The 23603-nt window shown below is 33.1% G+C and overlaps 1 protein-coding gene across 5 annotated transcripts in view; it reads right to left on the bottom strand.

The window, feature by feature from the left end:
- The window catches only part of ZBTB44 (zinc finger and BTB domain containing 44), a 50636-nt gene that overhangs the window by 3385 nt on the left and 23648 nt on the right, over positions 1-23603 (bottom strand). Inside the window, exons 2-5 of one of the 5 annotated variants that reach the window (XM_012545153.2) lie at positions 12586-13659; positions 4455-4536; positions 3331-3494; positions 1878-1961 (exon numbers count right to left, since the gene is read on the bottom strand). In XM_012545153.2, coding sequence (XP_012400607.1) covers positions 1878-1961; positions 3331-3494; positions 4455-4536; positions 12586-13603 — 1348 coding nt within the window. In that variant the 5' untranslated portion in view covers positions 13604-13659. Of the gene's footprint in view, positions 1-1660; positions 1962-3330; positions 3495-4454; positions 4537-12585; positions 13660-23603 lie in introns of all 5 variants that reach the window. The other 4 variants (XM_012545152.2, XM_003764410.3, XM_023499555.2 and 1 more) reach the window with 4 other exon arrangements.

Genomic DNA, 23603 nt, shown 5'->3' with positions numbered 1-23603 from the left:
GAATTTAGGGTATTTTACTTACTAGAAAAATAAATTAATAGGACATCTTCAGATACTGAGGTGAAAATATGAAAAAGACAAATTCTCAAAAAAAAAAAAACTTTAAAAAGATTTTCAATCAGATTCTAATGCCAATTTTAAGCAATAATAATAGCGATATTAATAATGGTAATAACAGCAGCTAACATTGGTATAGTGCTTTAAGGTTCACAAAGTACTTAACAAATATTATCCCATTTTATCCTTGGGAGGAAGATGCTATTTTACACACGAAGTTGAGTCAAATAAAAGTTAAGAGACTTGGCTAGTCACAGTTGCCAAGTTAACTAAGACAGGATTTGAACTTTGCTCTAATGCTCTATCTGCAGCACCATCTAACTTTTTGTATACAAGTTATCACATAAGGGAAATATATATAGTTTGCTTCAAAATCTTTAATTGCTTCAAATATTTTATCAACTTTAGTTAACTAAGTCTATCATCAGGACCAAGTTAAGAAAACTTCATTGTTAGTAAGCATTAACTTTTTTCATGATTGGACATTTTTACATCAGATTATTGAGCAGTAATCAAAGAAAGTACAATAGCCCAAACATTTATCCAATGTATAAATGATATTTGAAAGGAGCATAGGTTTATAAAACAGAAGAAGCATATTCATTTATTCTTCAAAATATGCCTAAATAAGCCTAATTGGTTCACATAATCAATTAGAATTTCCTAGCTTACAGAAAATTATATACATAGTTAAAAATTCTGTAGGATAACAATAATCAAGATTTTTAAAACTCAGTTTACCAATGAAAGGATAGTTAAAACCAGGCTTCTGTGCACTTTAAAAGTAAAGTATAAGAAACATCTTCAAATAGCAAAAAGAGACCAATAATATTTGGGAAGCAGGAACTTAAAATATACTAAGCAAATTTTACAGAGTATTTTGCTTTCAGGGAAAAAAAGCAGCTTTGATAACATATAGAATACTATCAAGAAACAAAATACTTGTATAAATGTTAATGTGAAAGTTAACAATGTTACAGTATTTATGAGCTCAGGACACAGGAATTTCAATAGGTACTTTAAAAAAAAGGGGGGGGGGGAGAGAAAATTGTTCTTTCTAACAGGAGACCTAAGCAGAAAGATAAAAGAGGGGATTTTCACTGAAGTTATTCAAATGGCTAAGAAAGGGAAAAAAATGCAATTGATTTACTACAGTTTGCTTTAAACTTCCTCTAAAACAGACTCCACTTGATAAAAATATTCTCATAGAACTTAAAACAAAAAAATCCCAAATCCAAAAATATCCAAAGTGCTTGAAATTATTCACTGTAGTTAAATATTTTATATGATTTTATTTTAGTTCACTATGCAAGTAACATTATTATAAAATTACTATTTTGTTAGCGTTACTTACTTTAACATTTTAAAGTGTTCTGATTACTACTGTAAAAAAAAAAAATCTTAATAGTGAGCATATAAAATGTATACAATTCAGAATAATTCAGAAGTGACCAGAGTATGGATAGTGGAGTGGGGGTTAAAAGTGAATGTGATTGTCGTTAGTTGGCAACCTGATAAAAAGCACAGCAGGATGCCCTGAAAGTAGGAAGAGAGAGTTTAAGAAAAGCAGTTTCCCTGGTTAGATTTTTGTTGTGCACCTCACCTGCTCTGGAAGTAGTTTGCTAGCTCTGACGCTTCATGGTTCAGACTCCTCAGGTGAACGATTAAATTTCCAGAGTTGGTGAACATGGCGCCACAAGTTTTGCACTCGTAAATCCGAGGCTTGCGGATAATGTGCCGGGAAACCCGCATGTGGTGTTTATATTCCCCGAAGGAAGTGAAAGTGGCACTACATATCTGGCACCGGAAACAGCGTTTACCTTCATGCTTTAGGCGATGCATCTTTAGCGAGTAAGCCCGGGTGAACTTTTTCCCACAGCGATCACACTGAAATGGTTTAATGCCTGTAGAGAAGAAAATATATTGTTTTCTATGAAAGAAGAATCTTGGGAGGTCTAAAATCAAACAGATTTTAATTTTATTGAAATGGGCTTTTAAAATGCAATTTTGTTGCCATATGTAACTTGAAAACTTAATTGAGATTTATTATCAGTTAATATTTGATTTGTAAACCTGTTTTATATTAATTGCACATCCAGAGTCGCAAAAAAATTTCCTGGGTGAAAAGGAGACAGAATACTGATGCATGCCAATTATTTCTGTTCGTGGTAAATAAAACCAAATGATTATTGCTATGAGACTTCAAAGAAGGTTAGATATGGTATATCATATGGTCATGTTCAAATTTTTAATTAATGACTTAAAGGGATAAATGGCAAACTTATTAAATTTGCAGATAACACAAAGCTGGTAGGTAACTAATATAAAAGATTTTTAGAAACAAAATCCAGAAGTATTTTTCCAATACAGTATTGTCATATCTGTAAGATGATCTAAGATAAATGTAAAGTCCTCAATTTGATTTAAAAATTTCAATTATAGAAGCACCGAGTAAGAGGAAGAAACTACCCAATAGTTCATGTAAAACAAAAAACAAGACTTGAGGGTCAATAATATATAACACACTTATGAAAATCCCTAGATTTATACTGTTTTCTTCACAAAAAACAAAACAAAACGCGCGTGCGCACACACACCCACCCACCCACCAAAAAAACCTTGTGTAAATATAGTGTCTATAAAACAAGGGGGATGATAATCCTGCCAAACTTTTGTCCTTGAACTGCATTCAGTTCTAATGCTGTATTTTAAAAAGGAATGCATATGGTATGGGCATGCAAGGATGATGATGAGACTTTTAAAATATCCTATGCAAGGTCTAAAAATACTTAGCTTGGAGCAGAAGAAAAATCTTGGAAAGTCCATGGGTTAGATCTAGGTAGTCTGGTGGTAAAGGTGACTGTCTTATAAAAGAGGGATTAAGATTGATTTTGCTTGACTTTCAAAGAGAATGCTATAGATAGTTTTGGGGAGAAGCTTCAGAAAAGCAATTTTTTTCCTCTAAAAAAGAAAAAAAAATCCAAATGATGAGTTACTTAATTTTGAGAATTTGCTGTATTAGGAAGTAGTATGTTTGCCATCAAGTGGAGGTCTTTTTTTTAAAGAGATGCTATCTGAAGTATAATGCTTCAGATATGAACTGGCCTGGATTATGTCTGGATCCCTGCCAGTGTTGGGATTTTGCTCACTAGAAAGTTTTATATCAAGCCCAGAAAAACTTACCTTCCGTATATTCAAATATATATTGACTAGAATCTTGCATGCAAATTTTAAGAATCATAATTTAAACCATTACAGAGAAGGTAACATTACCTGAGTGGATAAGCATGTGCTGCTTAAGGTTCTGAATGCGAGTGAATCGGACTCCACAAGTTGGACACTGAAAAGGCCTATCTGGACCATTTGGACTTGGTCGTTCTGTGCTGCTGGTAGAAGGAGCAATGTAGAGTTGGTAGGGGTACTGAACATTTTCCAATCTAAAAAACAAACAAACAAACAAACAAAAAAAAAAACCAAGAACCACAAAAGGCATCTATATTTATATTTTAAGGCTAGGCAAATATGTAACAATTATTATAAGTCAAATAAATTCTAAATGATTTTTAAAAATTTATTTTCATGACTGATAGGTTAGAAAGTCAGTATTTGAAGCATTAACTCCCCCTTCCCCCCAAAAACCAAACCTACTCTAAACTAAGAATAAAGACATTTAGAATCACTATTTAAACTTGTATCTACAATGAGAGAATATAAAGAATTTGACACTTTCATTCCTTCAATTTTATAGATGTTTCTTAGATAAGCATTAGAATTTATTTTACTAAAGTATTATACCTGATAACATTTAAATGCCACTATACAATTTAGCTAGATTTTTAAATGTTTATGTATTTACATCTTGTTTGCTTCATTAGAATCTAAGTTTCTAGAGGGCAGGAAGGTATTTTGTTTTTCCCATTATATTTCTGGTGCTTAAAATAGTGCCAGGCAATGAGTAAGCACTTAATAAATGCTTCCTAAATTAATGAATGGGTATTTTAGCTGTTCAGTTCCTGTGTAATTTCCTGAGACACATAAAACAATACAATTTCAAAAAAGTTAATTCAATATATAATTTTGAAAAGATCATTTCCAGAAATTAACATTTTTCTTATCAGTTTTTTCCATAGAACAGAACATGACTGATTTTTACATTAACATATCTATTTTTAAAATACTAACAAGAAGTTTTAATATTATATTTCAGGAACCACAGCTATGTTTAATAAAGACTATCTCTTATAAAAAGAGAGAGGGTTCTTTAAATACATTCTTGAGCTAAAATGGAAAAATTACTGTCAAGATCAGAAAACATGGATGGACAAACAGTAGCAGTTCTAACTGCTAACGCATAGAAGCATTAAGAGACCATGGCATCCTAATATGTTTGAACTTACCGATCTTCATCATCTGCATGAGTATTGGTGCCAGAGGAGTTTTGGAGTGTTGTAACTTCAGCAACTCCTTCATCTATTGAGCCTGTAAAGAAGAAAAGAAGGATACCCATCAGATACTTAAAGAAAGAAAAATTCAGTGGGTCACTTGAAAGTAATTTTTCTTGGTCTATAATAGGCTGTTACCTGAGGCCATAATTCAGTGAAATAAGTATGTATTAATATCTACTAAGTGCAGGGTACTAAGTTAGCAACAACTGGCATTCTTATGGTACTCGAATATAGTGATAGACTCAGTAAAATTTTTTGCAGTTAAAAAACAATGAGACTGCTATGTTTATGAGTTTATGTGTTTTTACAAGTTGTTTACCTTTTCCCTCACACTAAGCTAGTATTTCTTACTGCTGCCAGTATGTCTCCTCTAACAGTTCCCCCTTTGGCTTCTAATTTGCTACGGACTGAGAAAATAGAAAACCAAGATTACCAAAATTGTGTTTAAAACATGTACAAACAGGCTCTGATTGAGGGGCCAAAAGTTCTCAATACAAGGAGTTCATGAACTTCAACTTAGAAAATGATATCTAATTTGGTGGCTCAGACAGTTCCTTATTCCTGGATTTGGGCTATGTTCCAGTTAGTTGGGATCATCTGTTAAGTAATCCCTCCATAAAGTGCTATAATATTCAATTTTGCAAATGGGCAAAATTAACTAATATAAAAAAAGTTTTAGCTCACAAATTTCTTGGGCACTACGTACTACTTCAACTGTTTCTGTCCCTGGGAAGAAAATCAGGATAGATTTATAATCAAAAGCAGCAGCTACCATTCCATAATTAGCAAATGATTTACATAAATTGTCTTATTTAACTCTCAAAATAGCCCATGAGGTACTATATGCATTTTACAATTAAGGAAACTAAGGCTCAGCAATATGAAGGTATCTGCCTATGAATATTATATGTAATTATTAAATGTCAGAGATAGGATCTGAACCCAAGTCTTCTCCAATGTCTTCTACTTAATCTTTAGATTGAATATTTTTACATGTCAAATCTGATGATATAGAATTCAAAAGATGTCAAATTTAATGGATGCATTTCCTGTTCTAAGTCAGAGAAGACAGCTGTTTGGTTTTCTAAGTATATTTACAGGAAGCAAGGGGGAATAAAAAGTACCACCGATTGACATAGCATTATATGATGAACTCCATAGATAATCCAAATTGTTGCATTGTAGTGGAATTTCAGATAATGAATACTTTGTTATAAATTACTTTTCCAATACCACAATTCTCATTACTAAACCTCTAATTATCTCTAATATATGTATGTTCAGTATTCAGGCAACAAGGAACTGGATACAAAGGTGATTCCCAGCAATATTTCTCTAGTGAGTTTTAACTGCTAAATATAATGGCCTCTGGGTCAGTCCTTTTTTTGATCACAGACTCCTTTCCGAATTGTCTTAACAGTATATTTTTCTGGCTCTCTTCCTCTAGACTTAAACATGGCTTTTTAATATACTTTGTTTAATCATTGTTCAACACCATCTCTGTTTCAAGTAAGTGCCCTAGTTCAGGACCTTATCACACCTTTCAATTAAACCACCCCAAATTTTCCAATTATATTCTTGGTCTCAAGTGTCTTCCCTGACTTTTTCAATCCTCTACAGAATCATAGGAATTACGATTTCTAAAATATCTGAATATGCCCCTGACCTGCTCAAGAAGTTTTAATGTTTCTCAATTGCTTCTAGTGTAAAGTATAAAATACATTGTTTGGTACTGATAGTCCTTCTAGATTCAATTTATGATTTGTATTATTTTGTATTGTATTTTATATTATTGTATTATTTCCCAAACACATTTTACAAACCAAACTTTTCTACTCGCCATTTTCTGTATATGACATTCCATCTCCTGCTTTTTTTGTCTTTGTTGTCACTAAAACTGGAAAGCTTTCCTTCTATATCTGTAGAATTTATGGCTTTCTTTAAAGAATTAATTCAAATGCCACTTTCTAAAGGAGACCTTCCTTTCTGATCCCTAATTATTAGTGTTTACCTATTGTGCCCCTCCAAATCACTTTTAATTTTTTAAATATGTACTCATATATACATACTGTTTTCCTTGTCTTTGTATCTCTAAGGTCTAGAATATCACATTATTTAATTAAAATGAATTGTTTTGAACATAAGAACAGAAATAAAAAATAAAGTGTCTCTCACACACACAGACACAGACATACAGACCTCTCTCTCCCCCCTCCCAAAAAAAATCCCCACTTCTTTCTTCTTGGGTAAACACCTGGAAATCTTTGTTATGTTTGGTAGTTAAGTCATGGTTGTGCAGTTTTTTTGGTGTGTGTGTGATGGTGGTGGCAAGTAATGTGAATGGGTAAGAAGAGAAAATGAATGTGGTATCTGTGGTATCACTTGTATTTACTCATATCTACCAACTCTGCTAATTTCAACAGAAACTTACATTTGTTCTGAGTTGTAGTGAAATATAACGAAAAAACCCAACATTTTACTCTATCATTTATAAAGATATACTCAATTTTGTATGCTGACAATTAGAAAGAAATTCAAATTTGTTTGCTGTTAAAGAGTTTTCCTTCCTTTCTTAGCTGTCTCCTCCCCCCAACTAAAATGATCAAACTTAATTCACAGGATTTATTATATCGGTCTAATGACTCTTCATAGTACAATTGATTGGGTGTCCTATGATGGTTATACCATCAAAATGGAGAGACAACCTGTGAATAACAAGATGATAAGGCTTTGAGAGAGGTTTTATTGTGGGGTTGTATATCTGTCATATAAGGCAAGCCTATCTAAGTTTAAACATTCATCAACAGGAAGGAGAGGTAGGATAGTACCAAACTATGAAAGAGTGAACATCAGGCTGAATTTTGAAGTTAATTTGATAGGCAAAAGAAAGTCATTAAATGATTTTTGAACAGGAAAAAGATCATTAAGTTTTTATATAAGGAAAGTGAGGCAGTAGCCTAGAAGACAAGTGGAACAAGTATTGAAATGACGACAGAGATTAAGAATCCCAAATCACGTCACAATAAAGTAAGCAAGAGTGTGGGGGACAAGAGGCAACAAACATTTATATAGTGCCTTATATATGCCAAGTTCTGTATCAAGCAAACAAAATAAATAATATAATAAATATAAATAAATAAAATTTACAAATTTTATCAATAATCCAGCTAGACAGATCCCCTCCCTCCCCCAATTTTATGGATGAAGAAACTGAGGGAAACAAAAATAAACCTTGCTCAGAGTTATATAGCTAGTAAGTGTTTGAGCCTAAATTTGAATTCAAGGTTCTTCACTCCAGGCCCAGCACTGTATCCACTGTGCCACTAGCTGCTTATAAAAAAGACAGGAAAAGCCATTACTAGGTTTGTGACAAGACAAGTATATGAGTTCACCAATCATGGAGCTGCAGCTTGATTCAGATGTTCTGGAAAATAACTTAAAATTATATAAGATCAGACAGTAAATCGTTCTTATCCTTTAACCCAAAGATTCCACACTACTGGGACAATATCCCAAAGAAGAGTATTGCTAATTAAAAATTTCTATGTACAAAAATATTCACAGTAGGCATTATTTATAATAAAAAGCTGGAGACAAAAATACGTCCAAGAATTAATAGTTGAACAAACTCTGACTTACAAAAGAAAATTATTGTATTTTAAGACAGGAACTATGAAGAACTGGAAAATATAAGGTAGATTTATTATACAGAAGTAAGTAAATTCAACAATGAAAATAAAAAATTATGGTCAAACACAATGGTCAATATTGGTATCATACCATTAAAAATAGAGGACACATTCTTTGTACTAACAGCTGTATACTAACTAATGAGAATGTAATTTGTAAGGGAGGCTGTCTATTGTATCAAAATGAAGGTCATTAAAAAAAGATTCAACAAACATTAAGTATCAATTATACGGTCAAGGTAATGTGCTAAATCCTCGGTATAATGACAAAATGAACAACTGTACTCGTTTCAAAGAAACTTACAATTTAAATTTAGGTTGTTGAGAATGAGGGATAACTAGAATATAATAGTAGTGGGAACAGAGCAAAGTGAAAGAAGCATGAGAAATCTGAGACCAAATCAATTTGACTTTTAAAGGGAAAGAGAAGAGTAAAAATTAACACCAGAATTCTGAACAAAAATATCTGGAAAATGATGGTGTTTTTTTTGGGGGGGGTCACAGATAGAGCATCAGAAGCTACATAGGGCAAAATAGTCATAATAAACCTTTTAGTGGTTACCCAACATTTGGGTATGGTTGAATGGTTGAACAAAATGTGGCCATTATAAATGAAAAGAATGGAATACTACCCAAGAAATAATCAATATTAAGGGATTAAGGGAAGCATAGGAAATATTATATGAAGTGATTTGGAGTGAAGAAAGCAGAACAAGTATATATTCAATGACAAAAATAATGCAAATTGATAGTAAGTAGCAAAAGTTACTTTGTAATTTGCAAAACATTTTTAAAAATCTCATTTTATCCTAAACACCCTGAAAAATAAATGCTATTGTTATTGCCATTCAGTAGTGTCTGATTCATCATTAACTCTTTAGCAAAGATACTGGAGTGGCTTGGCATTTCTTTCTCCAGCTCATTTGACCAATTTGAGTCAAACAGAAGTGACTTGCCCAGAGTCACACAGCTAGTAAATAGATTTGAACTTGAAAAAATGAGTCTTCCTAAATCCAGCCCCAGTACTCTACAATTACCCTCAATTTACAAAGAAACTGAGGCTGAGAAAGATTGACTTGCAGAGTCTGAGTCCCACTGTTAGTATCTGAGGCTAAATTTGAATTCAGGTTTTCCTGACTCCAAGTCTAAATGCAGCTGAACTTTGAATAAAGGCAACAGTCAATAATGATTTCAGAGAACAGGTTTGTGACAAAGTAGGAGTCTACAAGATTGTTAAAGTCAGAGAGTGTGTGTCCGTGGAGGAAAGGGATAGGGTAGGAGGGATGACAGAAAGGGGAAATGTTGGTGGCTTTGTGAAATATATTATTTATAAGATAAAAATGTTATTAAAAACACAAACAATGAAAATAATAGTACCTCTGACATAATTTCTTTAGAAAATTGGGAAATGAGAGGTCCAACAGTTCAAACAAGAATCTTCTCTGCAGAAAAGGACCAATGTACATACAAAACATTTACACCAGGTCTTTTTTGGGAGAGCAAAGAATTGGAACTTGAGAAATTAAACCAGTTAGAGAATGGCTGAATAAATTGTAGTATGTAATTATGATGGAATAGTATTGTGCTATAAAAATATAGCACAAGTACTGATTAATAGGATGCTCTCAGAAACTTGGAAAGACTTCCAAGAGCTGGTGCAACATAAAATATACTGTGTACAAAGTAACAGCAATATTGTAAGATGGATCAACTGTAAATGACAACACAATGATCCAAGACAACTCTGAAGGACTTAAAAGATGAAAAATGCTATCCATACCCAGATAAAGAACTTTAAAAAAACATTTCTGCAACATGCTAGATAAGCAATTACCTACTCTGCTTGAAAGATGAAATACAACTGCCTACAGAAGACCATCCCACTTTGGGCCAACTTTAATATGGATTATTTCACTAATATCAAGCTTAAATGTGTCCCTTTATAACATCAACCCATCATTTCTGGTTTTGCTCTCTCAGACAAAAAAAAAGTTTAATCTCTCTTCCATGGAATAGCCTTTCAAATATTTGATGACAATTCTCATATTTTCTCACCTTTAGATTGTGATTCATAACTCATAGTCCACTAAAATCCCTAGATCTTTTTCAAAATGATGGTTTAGTGATATTTTCTATGCTTATGAAATGGACTTCTAAAAACCAAGTATTAAGCATATTCAATTTATCTAACCAGATTTAGCCTCTTAATTTGGTTTGTTGAGATCTTTGTGAATCCTGAGTATCAGCCATTATGTTAGCTATTTCCCTAAGTTCTGTATTATCAACTAATCTGACAAATATGACTTTTATATCTTTATCCAAGTCACCAATTAAAAAAAGCTGATCAGTACAGGACAAAGGGTAGTTCATTGAGTCTCTTAAGAGACTTGGTCTGGACATCAGGTGAAATATCTAGCCTAGAGATATGATTATGGAAAGGGAGTGAGCAATTAATGTGTGTTGAATTAAACCGAGTCAACTATACGAAAATGTAATATATAGAAGTAATGGAGATTGTCATAAGAGAGAGTGTAGACAGAGAGCCAAGGACATGGCTGGGATTCTTTTTAATGTTATCAGGAAGAACTAAGAAGGGCCAAAGTATAATTACAAAAGTAAGAAGCATGTCTTAAAAATCACAGGAAGACATATCAACATTTAAAAGGTAGAGAGGTCAAATGAGCACTGAAAAAAAAGACATCAAAATGGTGGGGAAATAAAGAGGTTACTGATGATGTTTCAATACTGCTTCTGACAAAATCGCTACTGTTAATGAAACAAGTGGAAATTAAAAGAATAGAAATCCTTGGGTAAATTCATAAAAAGGCTGTGATTTCAGCATATGAAATTCCCAATTTTGGGAACAACCTCTCCAAAGAAACACTAGAACTAGTTTCAAATTTAAGAGTTGATAAATCTTTTAGAGTTGCCTGGGGCACACGAGATTTTGTGACTTGCCAAGCCAGGATTACCCTAGCTTGTTGAGTGTGAAGAGATGATATCTGATCCTAAGTCTTCCTTTCTTTTACTCTTTCCATTATGCCACCTTGAGCAGGTATTTTGAATCAAATTCTCAAGCAGCACATTAAAGGATGAGTGATATTGAAAATACCAGAAACCAAAATTAATGATGATTTCTTGGTCCTCATTTTTCTTGAAATCTCTTAATTTTTAAGACTGTTGGCCTCAAAAGTCTCTTTCAAACTTGTAAGTCTTGGCATTCATCACATTACATTATTTTATTCTCCTTCCATTTTTCTGGCTCCCTCCTTTTTTTTTGTTTCTTTTGCTGATTTACTTTTCTGTCACTTCTCAAATGTGAATGCTAGCTTAAGTTCCGATTCTTTGTCTTTTCTTCTCTAAACTTTCTCCAGTTAACTATCATTATTATGCACATCCAATCACTAAGTCCTAGGAAATCTTTTATAATATGTTATATATTCATCTTGTCCTCTTTTCTTTTACTATCTTACAGTTGTCCTAATTCATTCTAAACAATGATGTCAGATTTCTTTCACATGTCATTCTGCTTCAAAGGGGCACACACACACAAAATGGGAGGGTGGAGAAGAGAAAGAGAAACAATTAATCTTCTCTACTGTTCTAGAAAAAAGTCCAAATTTCTAAGGTCCTCATATAGCCCCAACTTCTTTTAAGCATTATCCCACATTATTCCCCACAAAGAACTCTCTCCTTTGGTCAATCTGTTCTATTTATCCATATTTCATTTATTTACCATCCCTGTATTTTGAATTTAATGCTTATACTGTTAAATTTAGCCTTTCACAAATCTATGACTAGCAACCTAGATTGTAAAGATTGTAAACATTCTTTTGTATTCTCTATAACTTCTAGATCAGTATTTGGCACACAGCAGTCACACAATAATTAATGATTTGAAATACCAATGATAAAGGTAATGTGAACAGAGTCCTGGTATACATCTGTGTTAAAAGTCTCAATAATATAATTTACTAATTGTGTGACCTTGGGACAATTTACTTAACACATATGAAAAATATGAAAAAGTATGAAAAGTGAGATAACTGGTCAAAACAAGATCAAAAGTATAAATCAGAAGTCTAAATCTCTGGTCCATAGGAGGACTTTTTTGAAGTCCTATTAAAGACTTAATGGATTTTTTTCACTTTCAGAATTAAATTATGATGCTTGAAACTTCACTGTTATTTTCTACTCTCTGTTACTGTTCCATAGAAATCCACACATTTGTACTTTCTTTTAAAATAACAAATTAGTAACAAATATTAACTCATAGTAACCTGGTCAACAACAAGGAAAAAAATTCCCACAAATTCCCAGTAACACATGACAATAATGGCCATTATCAACAAGTACAATATTACAACATATAAAAATACAAAAGATAGTAATACCTATAGAAGACGACTGGGGACTAATTAGAAGATCCTCCTGAACTTGTTCACTTCCTGGCACTGTCTGCTGATCACTCAGCGAACTCTGAGATGCACTGACAGGCTGGGATACTTCCTCATGAACTTCCTCATCACTTAACCTTTCCACTTTGACCTGTACATCTTCTTCAGTAGTCAAAGGCAAATTGGCCTTTGTACTCTCACATGTCACATAACTAGTCATTCTTCTACCTGCCTCAGATGGACCTGGTAGTTCTAAAGTCCTGGGATTTTCTACCTGCTTAACTTTCTCTGACTGAAGCCTTCGATCAATTCCAAATGGAAAAGTCCAGGGAAAAGCTAAGGAAGAGTCAACTGGTTGATTTCTAGGCTCTGAATAGGAAGCTGAAGAATTTAGCACTTGGGGAGAACTTGTCTGTGTGCTACACTTAAGTGGACTTTCAGGAGACATAACTATGTAGCTTTTGCGCTTTCTCCGGGACTCTCGGCAAACAGGAATGGTCCTTTCTACCACACTGCATTCTGAAGACACTGGAGAAAGACTACCATCTCGGGAGGTAAAACTGCAGTTAGTATTGTTTTCTTGCCCAGCGTCTAGTCCCTTTTCCTGTTGGTTGTTGGGTGTATTCCATAAAATGCTTGATTTCATGAACTCTGAGCAGGTGCTGGCAACACTAAACATTTGCATATAGCTGGCTGCAGCTAGGACATCAATAATATTTTCTGTGTTAATTGACAGAGTTGCTGTATAAGCATACTCCAAAAGGGGTATAAATCCAGTGACTGTAACATGATGCAAATCCAATACATTCTTGCTGTCATCCTCTGCTTGGCCAACAAGTTTGGTGCGAAAGAAATCACTGCAAGCTGCCAATACCACTTTGTGTGCCCGAAAGATTTTGTCCTGGACACGAATAGTGATATCACAGAAATGTCCATCATTTCGAAGCATATTTAGTTTTCCAAGCATCTCCTGGCTGTGGGAAGGGGAACTATGAGTAAATGTTTTCACACCCATCTTTTCCTTCCTCTTCTACAGATGCTCTTCAGTGATGCAAATGAATCAGAAATCTCCTAAAAGATATACAAATAAAACATTAATTGCTAGTTTTAAACTGTTATTTATAAAAATTAAATTCAAAGGGATTTGGACCATTTTAATGTGATATCTATGCTACCAACAAAAGATGACAGATAGCATTTACAGAACTGGTTCAATATATTCTGAGTACATAGGACTAGGTGATTTTTATTTTTGAGCCAATTCAGACAAGAGAGAAGCTTTTGGGAAATTGTCAGGCATGAAAAATGCTTTCATAAATTCAGCTACAGAGAAGGTTAAAAATACTTTTGTAAAATATAGTAGGTACACTACTATCTCCAGAAAAAAGGTTTAGCAAAATAAATGACATTTGGCAAGCTAGACAGGTACTAGCTAGCTTAACTGGCTTTAGATAAAAAAATTTCACATGCTAATTAAGTTAAATAAAAAAAGTTTTATTTCTTAAAAGAACTAAAAATAAATACATTGTCAAATTCTTGCACTTCTATCTAAATTTTCACAATTTAGCACAAGTATATTTTTAAAGATTTATATAACTATCGTATTAACAAATGAACATAGTTGTTGAAATAAAAATTTTATTTTCTAAAGTTAAAAACAAAAATGATCATCAATATCAAGTTATTTGTTACTACATAATTATTGGCACTAAGAATTATATTTAAAACACTTTTTTTTTAACCAAACTGTGATGCTGAATTTAAATACAGTCTCTAAAGATTCAAAATTATGGTGACTTAAAGAGTAATGGAGAGATCAATGCTGGTCAAAAAAAAGGGCTACAATTTATTACCAATGAATACTTTGATTGAAGGGACAGTATATGGCATATTATTCAGAAAAAGGATCAATTACCAAGAACAAAGATACCAAAGGCAATACCAATGAATTCAAAATGATTATTTAAAAACAAATAAAAGATGCTTTTACATCTCTTATATTGCCCTTCATCTTCTTTTCCTGGACAATCATTTCTTATAATGAAGAATAAAAAATTAAAAAAAAAAGGGAAAGGCAAGGGAGTATATCTTTATATCTTTTCTTTAAGAAAAAGGTTGGGGCAGCTAGGTGGCGCAGTAGATAGAACACCAGCCTGGAATTAGAAGGACTTGAGTTCAAATCTGATAACAGACACTTAATACTTCCTAGCTATGTGACCCTGGGCAAGTCACTTAACTCCAATTGCCTCAACAACAAACAACAACAACAAAAGCTTGGCCATTTTAAGTTCTCAGTACTGTTTTAATTGTTTTGTTGTTCTTTCCACTTACATTGCTATGTAAGTTACTATTTTCTTGATTCTATTTACTTTACTCTGTGTCCATTTTAAGTTTTCCCAATTTCATTGTTTCTTACAATATTATTATACACGTCATATATATATCACATAGCCATTCCCTCATCAGTAGTTATCTACTTTGGTTCCAGTATACTGTTATACCAAAAAGTACACACAATTAGGAGGTCCCTCTTTTTGTTGCTGACTTTCCTATAGGATATTAACTTAAGCATTTTTGAGATTGTCTTCTAAACTTTTTCAGAATGGCTGAAGTGAATTAATTCAGTTCCACTAACAATGTATTCACATATCTACTTTTCTATTATCCTTCCAACACTATCTCTTCTTTTGTCTCTTCCAGTTTGCTGAGATGAGATGAAACCTTAGAAGTTGTTTTGGTTTGTATTTTTTTTCTTCTTAGAGCTCTGGAGCATTTTTTTTTTCATATGATCGTCAGTAACTTTCAATTTTTCTTTTGAGAATTGTTCATATCCTCTGACCACTTATTGATTAGGAAATGGCTTTTGAATCTGTAAAGTTAACATTGCTTGAATATCAGACACCCCTTCCCCCTGAAATATCAGATACAAAGATTTGCCTCAGTTGACCACATCCCTTCTTGTCTAAGTCACTTTGTTCATGAAAAAAATGTTAAATTCTACATAGTGACAAATATTTTTTGTGTTATAATTGTTCTCTCTTATTTGATTAAGAATTCACCACCCCCTTAAAAAATAATAATTCATTTCCTATGGCAAAGAATTGGAAATTGAGGGGAATACCCATCAATTAGGGAATGACTGAACAAAATGTAGTATATGAATGTAATGGAATACTGTGTTTTATTATTGTTGTTGTTGTTGTTTTGAGAAGCAATTGGGGTCAAATAAATGACTTTCCCAGGGTCATACAGCCAATAAATATAAATATCTTGAGGTCAAATTTGAACCCAGGTGCTCCTGACTTCAGGGCTAATACTGTTATCTACCGTGCCATCTAGCTGCCCCAATACTTATTGTTCTATAACAAATGAGCATGTGAATTTCAGAAAAACTTGGAAAGATGAGGGAACTGGTGTTTAAAGAAGGGAGAACCACCAGGTGAGTACTGTACACAACAAAAACAATACTGGGTGGATGATCAACTTTGATACACATCTCTTTTCGGCAATACAGTGCTCCAAAACAATTCTAAAAGACTAGTGATGGAAAATGCTATCCACATCCAGAGAAAAAACTATGGAGTCTGAATGCCGATAAAAGCAAACTATTTTAATATCTTTCAGGTTTTTTTCCCCTTCCTTTCTTGTGGTTTCCCCCTTTTGTTCTATTCTTTCACAAGATGACTAATGTGGAAAAAAATATTTAATATGACTGTACACGTGTAACATATCAGATTGCTTGCTATCTTCAGGAGTAAGGAAGGAAGTAGAAAAATTTGGAACTCAAAATCTTATAAAAATGAATGCTGAAAACTATCTGTACATATAATTGGGGGGGGGGGAGAAATAAAAACACTATTCATTGAAAAAAATCACTCCCTATCCATAATAGTGAAGGAACTTGATCTGAATTCTCTTGTTTTTATAGTATGACTCTTAATATTTTGGTCACATATACATTTTGAATTTACTGTGGTATATGGTATATAAGCAGTTGGTCTAGACTTAATTTTTGCTGGAATACTGACACAAAATCAATGATACAGAGAAAAGCATTCTCCAGAATTAACCTTTATTTGTGTGTTATAAACCATGTTTTGTCAGTGTAGCAATATTTATGCATGCTTTTATCAGAAACATGTTCTTAAATATATATAATATGTACTATCCCAAAGGAAATATATTGAAAAAGTTATCAACATTTTAATAAACTATTAAAATGATGTGATTCATATTAATTACTGGATTACTAACACCAATATTATTATTATTATTATTTTTTTTTTTTTGCTGAGACAATTGGGGTTAAGTGACTTGCCCAGTGTCATACAGCTAGTGTCTGAGGCCACATTTGAACTCAAGTCCTCCTGACTTCAGGGCTGGTGCTCTATCCACTGTACCACCTAGCTGCCCCACCAATATTATTTTAAAATACAATCTACTGTGTGATGTTGGAAGGCTGCAAATCTTAATCCTAAACCATGCAACTCATGAAGAATACACCCTTGGCTTGAGAAGACAGAACTATAGTTTTTAACTAGATGTAGGGGAAGAGTTCCTAATAATTAAACATCTGTAAGAAGGAGTGATGAGCTAAGGAATCTATGTAGATATAGATCTTTTCACAACAGTTTCTACTAAACTGGCAAGTCAATAAAGAGAATTGCTTGGCATCAGGGAATGCTTAACTGAGGGTTTTAACTAATATAAGTGGGGAAAATGAGTTCCATTTCATTACTAATTTTGTTGATGTCACTCACAATACTAGAGTAATACTAGTAATACTAGTGGCTGACTATCCAGAAGGAAGTCAGGGATGCAAAAGTTCCTGTGTGACGCTTTGAATAGAAGCTATTTAATTATTAAAAGTGACAAACCAGAAGGTCAAGCCAGGAAACAGAGGGAAGTGAAGCCAGAGTAGGACATATAAAATACAAAGATTATTGGTATAAGGGAACTCCCATGTCAGAAAATTCTTTTTATGAATATAAACTAAGAGAAATAATAGGAATAAATAATATTGGAACATGGCAAAGGAACAAGTATATGAGGAAGAAAAGGAGGGAGAAGGGCTAATAAAATTGTAAAAGAAGAGAAATTTGTGGTCAGAGAATTTCAAAGTTCCAAGATCCTACAAGTAATGTTTGTAGTTTCATAAAATTAAATAACATTGGAATAATACTTACCATCATAAAGTCCTTGCCATATAGCTACACTAAATTTTGTGAAAAATCTACTCCACCTAGGCTATGTAAGTTCTATGTAAGACATGTATTGAAACCATCCTTGAGACTTTATTGGTCCAGGGAACTATGCCTTTGGTGTAGTTTCCTAGTGGTCTACAAAAGCAAATATATGAGAAGTCAGAAACTCTTCTCTTGATAGCTGCATACTACAATGACAAATATAGGGGCAGAAAAATTGCACCCAATGAATCAATACTGTATATTTGCTGAATTCTTTTCCATACTGCAGCTAAGTAAATTTCCTTTTGTTAAGTGTTAAGATGGGCTATGAGTAACTCGTTTCAGTCCAATTCTGAATGCTGTGAACCACTGAATAAGCCTGAGACAGGCTTGGCCTTGTTGTTGGTTCTGTCATGCCTGACTCTTAAGAGACCCCATTTGGGATTTTTTTTGGCAAAGATGCTGGAGTGTTTTTTAATTTCCTTCATCTCCTTTTACAGGTAAGGGAAACTGAGGCAAACAGGATTAAGCGACATGCCCACAGTCACATTGCAAATAAGTGCTGAAGATGTCTTCCCAATTCCAACCCCAGTGCTCTATCCATTGTACCACCCAGTTATTCTATATATTAAAATATTAAAATTCATTAACCAATTTAGTAATTTTCATAATTTTAAAGAGAAACAGATTTAAACATATAAAAAATCCAAACACCTTGTACTGTGTCAATTATGTCATAAGAATTAACTATAATTCCACCCAATGAAAATTTTTTTTGAGTATGCATGCATAATTGATTATACAGCAGCATACAGCAACATATTTACTTCAGTTTGCATTTTTGTAATATTTTGTGTTCCAATTTTTTCTCCCTCCTCTCCTTACCTACCCCACCAAGACAATAAGCAGTCTGATATAGGTTGAATATATAATCCTTTTAAACATATTTGTCTCAAAGAAATTTTGACTGCAAAGAAAGTTAAAGTCTATTTTGCCTTAATCTTTCAAGATATAACTGGGTTATATATTTTTTAATCAATAAAGATGATGTCTGTAGATGTACAGAGATGAAAAAGCAATCAAAGAACATGTTAATAAAGGAAAGGTCTTGTTTTGGAAGTGTCTTGGCACAGTGAATAAAAAGTTGGCCTCACATCTTTGTTCAAGCTCTACCTCTGAGATATACTATTTTGTAGGCACTAAGTTTATAAAATCTATAGAGAGGGTGTTACTCTTTATTGGTAGAGAAACTTCTCAGTGGGAGATCTGCACATCAATGAAATCACGGGTCTAGTCCCTAATTCATGATATGTTCTTCTCATTTGTCTTTTATACCTTTTTGTTGCTAATTGGACATGGAAGAATAAGGGTGTCAGAATGCAAATTTGAAATTCTGAAGAGATGAAATGTAAATTGTACCGAGTAAATCTTCTGGCATAGTAAAGTTGGTTGGCCATAAAGTTGGGAAGATCTTGTATTCAAGTCTCCCTTCTGACACATACTGGTTCTGTGACCCCAGTCAACTTAACCTCTTAAAGCGACTTAGATAACTTACTAAGACTTTAAATTGCAGAGAAGGTACCCATCTGCATTAAGTTTTTATTTTAATAGTATATTATTCTTTCCAATTACGTGTAAAGATGGTTTTTAACTTTCATTTTTTTTTTTTTTTTTTTAGGATTGTGAGTTCCGTTTTTTTTTTCCCCTTCTCCTTCCCATTCCTCGCCCTCTTTTCCATACTAACAAGCAATCTGATATAGGTTATGTATACATTCATTTTTAACACTTCCAAAATGTGAGTCATGCTGGGAAAAATCTGAACAAAAGGGAAAAACCCACATGAAAGAAAAAAACAAAAGAAAACAAGGTGAAAATAGTATGCTTTCATCCGCATTCAGTCTCCATAGTTCTTTCTTTGGATTGCAGATGGCATTTTCCATCCAAAGTTTATTGAAATTGCCTTGGATTAGTGAATTGCTTAGAAAAACTAAGTCTATCATAGTTGATCATTAGACAGTCTTGCTATTGCTATGTACCAATGTTTTCCCAGTTCTGTTAGCTTCACTCATCATCAGTTCCTATAAGTCTTTCTAGGCTTTTTGGAAATTAGCATATTAATTATGTGTGAACTAGAAAACCATTACATCACCATACTAAGTACTAAGTATATATGTGAACTAGAGAATCATTATCTCATCAATTCCACTGAGTTAATACCTTATTTCAAGTATACTTCTCCAGAGTTCCAGCCCTCTACAGGGAAACAAGGTAAAATATTCCGCCAGAATGAGGACTTGATGAGCTAAGTATTGGGAAGTCATTACATACTCTTCAAAATCTTGAAACTGTCTTGTCTTATGTATTAAGACACTATGTTAAGGCACCTTTACCATCAGATCATGATAAATTATAGTATACCACAATTCACACTTTAGTTTTCTAAATATGTTCAATCTTTAAGTATAAAGTATAGTTAGTTCTGGGACTTAAACCCAGATCTGAACTGAGATAGCTCTAACATGACTTGAAGCTATTCTGAGAATCAGATCTATTCCAGGTCTCTTACATATTAACTTGTGTAAAGAGTCCTCCTGAGGGATGTTGAAATGAAATAATTAACAACTGAGCTATCCAACACTTATGACTGTTTACTATGGAAGTGTAGAATAGTTTAAAAAACAACAACAAACAAAAACAAAAAACTGGGTTTTGGACAAAATTAAAACAAAACAAAACAAAAACAACTGGCTTTAAGTCAAGCCGTGGCCATTTGTAAACTATGTCACTGAGGAAGTCACTTAAAATTCTTCAAGTTTCAGTTACTGTATTTGTAAAATGTGGAAAATATACCATATGAAGGACCAATACAATATTGCTGATCAAAACCCCTAAACATATGATCGGTAATAAACTATATTAATGCTTAAATTTTAAAGTGCTGTTTTCCAAATGTCAATCTGGTTTTGATTGCCAAATGTGTACAGATACTTATTGTGTAACTGCTTTCCTATTTTATGAAATGTTAATAATCAAGTTTGATAAGCACCAGGATACTAAGGATATTTGTTCTGGAATGACAACTTTCAACCTGTCAAAATCATTGAAACTTTGTTCTGTAATGCAAGTATCATGTATACAAAGCACAAGAATTTAAATTTAACCAAGAAGACCTGGGTTCAAAAGTTTTAATTTTATCACTTTAAAATCTATGTGAAAGTGAAAGAGAGAAGAAAGGAAAAGGAGAGGAGTAGGTGAGCAATGGGTATAAGAGATACAAGATCATCGGTCAGGTTTGCACAATTTATTGCCCTAAGTGGCTTTACTGTAGTATACAGTACATAAGAGTATGGGACTTTTAATTAGAGCATTTAAGGGAGGGGACAGAGGAGTTTGATATTCTGAATATTATGCTGAGGATAATAAGAGAAAGTAAGGTCCAGGTTAAGTGCCTTTTACTAGTGCCCTCACTTTGGGAAGAGTCAACATCACCTTTCTCTTTTATTTACTCCTGGAGAAGAGATAGTGAAGGTGAAGCATTGTGATTCAAAAGACAGAACACTAGATGGGACAGGATCCAAATCTTGCTTCTGCCTGCATTAAGGTACTTCCCCTCTAGCAGTGATCTCAAATGTTTCATCTATAAAATGAAGAGGGATGATGTTTAAAGTTACTGTTAGATTGAAATCTATGATCCTTTACTCTTAAGAAGTAGGGACTAAAGTCAATGGATATTACATCCCTGAGAATATGCTGATTATACCAACATGGCCCATCCTATGATAGGCCTATCACCCAGAGTCTGGAGAATGACTTTTCTTTAGACTTACATCTCCTGAAACTTGAGTTTCCTCCTGTGCAGAATAGGGACAATAGTACCTTTCCTCACTACTTACAGAAATATCAAGCGATTAAAGAAAAGAAAAGAAAGGGCTTTTTCAATTTTAGAGCATCATAAAAATATAAAGTACCATGAGTATTCTAGGTATGAAGATATTCAAGAGACTTAATGACTTGTCCAAAAAACTGTATGAGATTCCAATCAGGGTCTGAATTATGTTAATGACTTATGAGGCCTGCTGTTCCCTGATATTCTACCATTCCATACATTATTAACAGGCATGACAAAGTTACCTTTTACTTGTTAGTTTGTATATTGTTATCAACTGGGGAAGTATCTCCTTAGCATTAATTAGAAAAACAGAAGCACAAAGTAAACTATTTACCTGGTAGAGAAGAATTAAATACAACTATTTTATTTTAAAGATTTGATACGTGATTTACCCAAGTTAGTTATTATAGATCTTGGATGGGAATCCTATTTAAGTATACTTAATTGTTCTTTTTACTATACTATAATGTCCCTATGTGATACTGTCAAAATCTGATGAATTTGGGAGTTCAAGGTTATGACTTAATTTTCTGAACCCCCCAAAATTGGCATTTTCAAAAACTAGATTCGATGATAATGCAGAAAAAATTCAATTTCCAATCCTGCTAATTTTCTTTTTTTTTTTCCAATTTCAATACTTCAAGCCTTCAAATGCAATCTGTTCAAATTAGTAAACTACAATTGACAATTCCCTCTTATATATAACTAAAAGAAACAGATTGCTATGAAAAAAGTTATGACTTGTTATAGTAAATATCATTCTAAGTTGTCAAAATGATGAAAAACCAAGCAAGTCCTGCCACAAAATGATGCAAATTAGTCAAAATAGCTGTAAAACTTAATTTTTAAAAGCCAAGTCTTAGTAGTAGTATTATCTGCATAACTGTGATAATAAAAAATAGCAATATATTTTTAAAAACTTGATATTTTGATTTACATGAAGTGGTATCCCCACAATTTTTCAAACTATTTAATGAAAAATTATCTAAAAAATCTATTAATTTGAATGCTTTAAAGATCTATTGCTTCAGACCCTTCAAATTTTATATATAAACTTCATTTCATGGTCAAAGTATATTTCAGATGATGAAATTAAAGCATTTCTAGTCTTATGAAAAAATATTCTAAGTCACTATTAATTAGGGAAATGCAAATTAAGACAACTGAGGTACCATTTCATAACTGAGATTGGTTAAGTAAGATGAAAGGAAAAGATAATAAATTGTTGGTGAAATTGTGAATGGATCCAACCATTCTGAAGAGTAATTTCTAATTATGCCCAAAGGGTTATCAAACTTTGCATACTTTGATCCAATAGTGTCTCCACATGGTGTGTATCTCAACGAGATCATAAAAGAGGGAAAAGGACCCACATGTGCAAAAATGTTTGTGGCAGCCCTTTTTGTAGTGGCAAGGAACTGGAAATTGAGTGGATGCTCATCAGTTGGGGAACGGATGAAAAAGTTATGGTATATGAATGTAATTTGGCCACCCTTTGACTCTTGTTTGTTTTGGGTTTTTTGACTCTGTTTTGGTTTTTTTTTTTTTAAACAATGTCTATCTATTCAGACTTCTACCTCTTGGATATCCTACTAGCTTTTAGCTCTGATTTGTTTTTTGATACCTAGGAATAACTTGATGCTAAAGGTCTTGGACCCTTCCTTCCCCCAAAAAATGGTAACCAGTGCTATTAAACCGCACTGTTACCAAAACCTTTACTAGCAAAAGAAGCACGGCAAATGAGGAAAACGTGCTGGAACTGGAAATCAGGACAGACCAGAATTGGAATGTGCCTCTAGACACAAGTTGTGAAAACCTGAGAATGTCTGTTTACTGCTAAGCCTCAGTTTCCTCATCTGCATGACATAATAAAAATTTGTTAAGATAATACTATGTACAAATGTACAGTTGTAGCATTTTCCATTATCAAAAAGCTTACA

Source organism: Sarcophilus harrisii, chromosome 3 (assembly GCF_902635505.1).
Source record: "Sarcophilus harrisii chromosome 3, mSarHar1.11, whole genome shotgun sequence".
In the NCBI taxonomy this organism is placed as follows: domain Eukaryota; kingdom Metazoa; phylum Chordata; class Mammalia; order Dasyuromorphia; family Dasyuridae; genus Sarcophilus; species Sarcophilus harrisii.
The sequence above is the reverse complement of the archived record's forward strand: the minus strand, read 5'-3'. Positions and strand labels throughout refer to the sequence as shown.